Here is a 6,747-nt window from a genome sequence, read left to right as displayed (position 1 = left end):
TTCTCTTTATTTTTCCCAAGTCCAAAGGGGGTCAGAGGTCAGACTCTGTAACAGAACAACACTTCTAGTGTTGTCAGCATCCCTTTTTTTGCTCATTCACACACAAATGGCACATCTTGTTAGTCTAAATGCTACAACGCAGCCCTAATTACCAATTAATTCTAATGAATTCTCCACACACAACGGATTATTGATACATGCTATGTTCTACATTAATGCTGTCATATGACTTATAACTATCCTATCAGTATGAGCTGCACTGCCCAGGTATTGATGTTATATTCCCATCTGCACTAATTAGACCTTTCTGTGTACAGAATACACTGTGCAAGTAACAACAACACTGGCAGTGCACATGCTCACTTGAATAAATACCAAACAGTGGCTTTGAATGCATCATTCTCTGTGTGAAGTAAAGGGCAGTCCTTTTAGGAAATTGTGCATGGCAGACAGATAGAAGGCGTGGAAAATTTGAAGTGCAAACATGTACCGTTCAAATTGTAGCTCCAACAATCTATTTCACGGTCTCTGAATGGCAGTGTTGATTCAGCACCACGGACAGTGACAAAAGGCAGCTCTGAATCCTCAGACAGGTTTGAGCTGACATCATTTCAAGCCACAGTGTTTTATTATCTCCTTCTTTTCTCTCCATCTGCTCACACTGTTATGTTCTGCTATGTCTTTATGTAAGGGAGGCAGGTTTGTTTGTAAATAGTTAAACACTCCATGGGCTGCTGTGCGTTGCATTTCAGAATCCTGCTATCTTTTTAATTATTCAGCCAAATATGCCTTTGATCCCAGCACCTGACCGTGCCTCCATGAAAAAGCACTAATGAGCTTTTAAATGCTTAGAAAAACATACATACTAAAGATTTTCATACTAAGATCCCACTGCATTTGAAGACCTGCAGCATATATGTAAACTATGATAATCCTTGAAGACCTGAGCAAACTGCATGAATCCATAGCTTACTTATTAAAGGTTTATCCTATAGGCCTTTTGCACATGTTTTTATTGTGCTAGCATCCTGCTTGAAATAAAGGATCCATTTTAACCATCATTTAAGAAACTGTTCAATAAGTCCTCTTGAAGTATAAACTAAATTCAGAGCTGTGTCTGGACAAAATCTTGAAAACTCTGTACTCACTGTCCTTTGGCTGACCCCACAATGACTTTAGCAGGTCTCCATGTTGGGGTACATTTAAGAATTTGTTTGTTTCATAAACTTTGGGTTTAAAAAAAAAGGTGTTGTAGACTGTGTATGTCTCTGTGTGTGATATATTTTTGGGGTTGCATAGACTGGATTCCATTTATTTAATTATAGCCCTTTTTGTTATGATAAAACTCTGACATAGGGTCTGGGTGTTTGCCAGTAACAATAGTGTTTTTATCTAACATCCTTGAGATTTGGAATTTTATTAAGCATGTAGGGCACCTACATATACCATGAATGATACATACTTTCCATTAGGTAAGTTAAGCACAGTATCATAGAGCTGTGGCTCTCTATCTCCAGGAAACACAGTTCTGTCAGTTCTCTCCCCTCATGGCCAGTTAATAGCATTCACCTGGCCTCGCAGGTGCAAAATAGCCTCTGTTAGATGACTAGAATGAAAGCGAGCAGGGCCGAGGACCAGGATTGAGAACCACTGCTGCAGAGAACATTTCTACAAGGCTTCACAGCAGTGACTTTCATGACTAGTCCTCGGGACTTACAGCCCTGCTGGTTTTCTTTCCAAACATCTGAAAAGGACTTTTTTCTGCACAGCATGCCAGAATAATGCAGTCATTTACCCGAGAGGACTAAAAAACTCAGGAGCACAACTAACAACTGAGTCAAGCATACCAGAGGGATTATATGGACAGGGGGCCAAGTCACATGGTCTACAAACTTCAATCTTTTAGAAAGCATTCAATAAAACGATTTTGAAGTTGTCAATATGCAAAAATAATATGGAACTACAGTTCCAATTTGTATTTGACTAGAGGGATTGTTATACTTTCAATCTAAAAATAATGATTCAGAGCATCACGATAATTAGATTATTTGCCATTAGACAGCCCTGATTCTCATCAAGCTGAATCTTTTTTTAACCTTATTGCTAAAAGAAAACTAAATGCCCTAATACATGCAGAAGACGCTTCCGCACTTTAAATGTATCCAAGCTCTCCACTCAACACAAATGTTTGCATTCTTACTCTGCCCTGTGGGGCCTTCAGCCATCCTGCCCTCTAATTGGCCCATGCCAAGCTTAATATGCAAATCGGAATGTGGGCGTGGTCTGTCTTTGGGAGTAAGAGTTGGCGTCACGTGCACAGTGAAAGGGGGGGCGGGGGGGCACCAAAACTGAAAACACCTATAGCACCACAAAAAATAAACAGGGGCTGATTACCAACAAGGGGGCTTATAGGCTGAATAGAAAGAGAAGAGGAGAGAGTAGGGAAGTAAAACAGGAGGAGGGGAGGAGAGAGGAGCAGAAATAACGGAAGGGGGGAGTGTGCACACAGAGAGAGAGAGAGAGGGAGAGAGAGAGAGTGAGTGAGTGAGTGAGAGAGAGCAGCTCTGCCGGCCCATTGAGGAAAGATGGCTACAGTCACTGCAAACGGAGTGCAGCAGGAGAATGGATTCAGCACCACGAACAGCGCCGGCAGGATGAACGGGCTTACCATCGGCCAGAACACCATTCCCATGAAGGACCACGACGCCATCAAGCTTTTCATCGGCCAGATTCCCAGAAACCTGGAGGAAAAAGACCTGAAACCCCTCTTTGAGGAATTCGGAAAGATATACGAACTCACTGTACTGAAAGACAGGTTTACGGGAATGCATAAAGGTTGGTTGTTTGAATATTTTCACTTTCATGTGTGAAATTCAAAGAAGAGACATTCAAGAACGTTCTGCTTTGAGTTTTGGGGGGAAAGGGCATGAAAAGTGTGTACATTTGCAGATGTTTGGGACAGAGTGGGAGCCCGGTAGAGCCTTCATACACGCGTGCACAGACACATAGACACACACGCAATCACACATAAATATAGGTTATGAGGCGTGAGAAGGAAACACGTGGAAGTGAATGGGTTGCATACGCAGGGTTAATTGTCAGCCCGTCCACGTGAATACTACAGCTGAAAACGCCTTTGTGTGTTTACATTGACTCTCATGTGCTGAGCAGCCCAGCGAAAGGGGGCGGGACAGGCACGCGCTCGATGCTGTGTTATTTGTGCAGCTGTGGAAATGTCTCCACAACTAAAACAAAACAAGCTTCTGTCGTGCATCACGATCACCATTTGCTGCGTATTGTCTGAGAGAAACGAATGCTTTCAGGGGAGCGGAAAATGAAAACCATTATCAGGCTATCAGTGATTACGACGGTGCTTACATGCTGCTTTGACCTTTCTGCACGCTATTATGTAGCCTACTTTTCGGACGTCATTATTATCTGTGGAAAATACTATTTGCATGGCAGCTGAATTGTAGACCAACGCTGCTCCGTGGGCGGGTTGCAGTCAGGAAGTACAAAGCAGGATAATAGTAGAGCAAGAGATCCAGCATGGATCGTCCCCTCGCCTGTTCTGTTCTCTTGTCAGCCCCCTACTCATCCTCACTCGTTGTCCAAAGCGAGCGGGATCAGTGTTAACTTATGAATTAGTTAGGGCCAGGGGAAAACACGGATCAAGTCTGCTGATAGTTATGAGTGTCACAGTGCGGTCACAGCTGGAAGGTCTTTAAGGTACAAAAAAAAAACCGAGTTTGCTTGAAACACAACTTATTGCTTTTGCTATTAAATGCCACTCTTTTCTTACATTTTGTGCACAGAAAAATGTAATTTAATGAGCATTGTGATGTTCATTTTTCAAAGTAGCCCTATTTGCAGTTATTCCATTTTTTTTGCAAGCTTTCCCACCTTTGTTTTATCATATGTAAAAAAATCTTGTACTTTTTCCAAATTACTAAAAAAAACAACAACATTATTATCATTATTGTTGTTTTTGTATTTTAAGATTTTATTTTGTAGTGCTTAAAACACCAGAATTACTGGAATGCAAAATAAGGTCACATATCCAGTATTCGTGTCATCATAAGCAGACTGAGGACAGTTTGGGACTGCACTGCAAGGTACAACATTAAAATGCCACTGATACTGATAATTGAGATTTATACTATTTTGCAGATAGTTCTTTTGCGATGGTATAAATATGAAATTAAATCCTCAGGAAAACAAGTCCACTTTACATTTGAACAATTGTACCATTGAATCCCCCTTTCTCTTTACTCAAATAATGTATACATAAGGCTGGCAAATTATGTATGATATGTAAGTTAGTAAGTGCAGTTCATGATCTTATTGATCAGTGAAAATCAAGCGCTCTTGTGGGAGAAACGAGTGTGGTCTCAGCGTTGTTTCTCTCTTGTGTGTGTGCGGACGCGAAGCAGGTCTCCATGCACCACCTGTTCCTCCAGCCGTTAGTCGCTGAACCTGCGTTTGCTCCTTCCCAGTGCTCCTCCTCAGAGCCCCATGATCGATTAAAACAATATGTCTGATGTTCATGTTGTTTACGCCCGTCCTCAACCATCCCTGAATGTCAACACTCCGGAGGATGGTTTCCTTGGGAAGGATAATCCTGTTCCAAAGCCAGACCATTTGCCCATTCAAATCATCCTCCACCAAGGCCACTCTGATATATGCATTATACCCACTTCAACCCGTGTGACATTCAAAGTCACTTTGGGAGCACAAGCATGCACTTTTAATAAGATTTCCGCAATGCATTATACGGATGAGTTTTTCTTATTGGCTGCTCACCTAAAGCATGTTCATGTAACCCTGCTGCGTCTGTGTGTTTAATATCTGAACACTGAAGCAAGAAGGTACAAGAGGGAGAAAATGGGATTAGTGTTGTTAACAAAACAGAAAAAGGTAAAGTGAATCCCCATCTGTGTCACTCAGGGAAACAAGTCTAAAACACTGACTGAAAGCTCCTTCTGAAACTAAGAAAAAGCTTTTGCAAGTGAATTGAAGGTAAAACTAATGACTTACTAAACTGTGAAAGTTCTTTGAAAAGCTACACAAGTTTGTTGAGATTACATTTTCTTTTTTTGAAGTTTATTAAGACTTTTTTTTAAAAACTCTTGATACACACTCATGGCTATTGTCAAGAGCTTTATCATTTACATACTTTTTGTCATGAAATGTTTCTTTGAACCAAGCTGCACAAGAGCCTTCCTTCCTACTACTACTACTTCTATGTCCACACTACTACTAGCGATGGCCGTGCCTTTTCAGTTGCTGGCCCCCGTCTGTGGAACCAATAACCTCCCCGCATCAGATGTGCAAAGCCATTATATTCATTCAACGCACAGCTCAAAACCCACCTTTTCCCCCTGGCCTTTGAAATTAAGTAAAACAACTTAAATCTATGATTCAAATGTATTTGTTTATTTAATTCAATGTTATTCTGTTTGTCTGTGACTCGATCATTTGAATGTCTTTGTTATCTTTTTATATGCCTTTTCTGTAAATCACTTTGATCAGCTGAGTCTGTTTTAAACGTTCAATACAAATAAACTTTTTTTAGCTTCAGTTTTTTTCCAGCTAAATATCTTTAGAACCAAATGCTTTTTGGCCCGCAGTCAAGCCACCTACAGATAAACTTGGTTACTAGCTGCTGAATGTATTTGTACCTTTATTTGTTAAAGATGTATTGAAGTCAAAACACATAGCTAAAGGAAAGTAAATATACTAACTTGCATTATCCAGCTTGCAGGAAACGTGCCATTTGTTAAAATAAACAAGTGTTTACAGGAGGTTCAAAATGTCTGTGTTGTATGAATGGTTTGTTTTCCGCTGCTTCCAAGGGTCAAATTAAAGATTCATGCGAGTTTAAAGAAGACCCCCACCCCCTACTCGTTGATAAGAACAAATGAGACTCATGTGAATTTATTTTTTTTAAGATTTATTTTGGGCTTTTCGTGCCTTTTTTAATGCAGAGATAGGACAGTGGATAGAGCAGGGAATGACATGCGGAAAGGGGCCACGGGTGGAAGCGAACCCGGGCCTACCGCTCGAGACGAGAGTCTCAATACATGGAGACGCGCGCCCTAACCATTGCGCCACCAGCGCGCCCCCCCATGTGAAAAAAATTTAAGAAAAAAAAATTATTCAAAAATATTCAGTATGTGTGTAAGCAGACCAAGCCTATGATGTCACGTATTGGGCCAAAGTGTTCTAGCTGTAAGTGGAATGCTACTCATACGTAGGGTTTTATTATTTCTACTGGTTGAAGGCCTGGACATTTTGACCTCTCTGATTTTGTTGCATCATTCTGTCACATGAGGTTGGTTTATTGACACTTGTGTCACATGATAATCTCAGATACACGGTCTACACACATTAATCCCTCGGTTGCTGAAAGTGCTGAAATATCTTCACTGCATACACTGCTCTATATCTAACGGTCCAGTAAAAGTTAGTCATTGTGTTGGCTGTATGGATTAATCTACACAGACAAGTGGTGTGTGCTGAGCTGTGTAGGTATTATCAACAGCACAGTATTACAGACCTTAAGTAATTTCCTTCAGGTCTGTACAATTTAAAGTTTTGCATAATCTTTCCCCACAGTATATCTGGCTTGAAAAGTAGTTTGTGCTCTGTTTTTGTTCACACAAATGCAACAGCCAATGGGTCATGGTTAGCTATTATGGAAATGGCCCAGGAGGCTCCAAATGTTGTAACACTGTCACTAATTCA

General features: G+C 40.8%; 1 protein-coding gene across 7 annotated transcripts in view; it reads left to right on the top strand.

The window, feature by feature from the left end:
* Positions 1-2,378: 2,378 nt before the first annotated feature.
* celf6 (CUGBP Elav-like family member 6) overlaps positions 2,379-6,747 on the top strand; it is a 138,768-nt gene continuing 134,399 nt past the window's right edge. For 4 of the 7 annotated variants that reach the window (XM_065953011.1, XM_065953010.1, XM_065953009.1 and 1 more), the window contains exon 1: positions 2,379-2,835. In XM_065953011.1, coding sequence (XP_065809083.1) covers positions 2,586-2,835 — 250 coding nt within the window. In that variant the 5' untranslated portion in view covers positions 2,379-2,585. The remainder of the gene's footprint in view (positions 2,836-6,747) is intronic. The other 3 variants (XM_065953012.1, XM_065953007.1, XM_029278424.2) reach the window with 1 other exon arrangement.

Source organism: Labrus bergylta, chromosome 3 (assembly GCF_963930695.1).
Source record: "Labrus bergylta chromosome 3, fLabBer1.1, whole genome shotgun sequence".
Taxonomy (NCBI): Eukaryota; Metazoa; Chordata; class Actinopteri; order Labriformes; family Labridae; genus Labrus; species Labrus bergylta.
The sequence above is the reverse complement of the archived record's forward strand: the minus strand, read 5'-3'. Positions and strand labels throughout refer to the sequence as shown.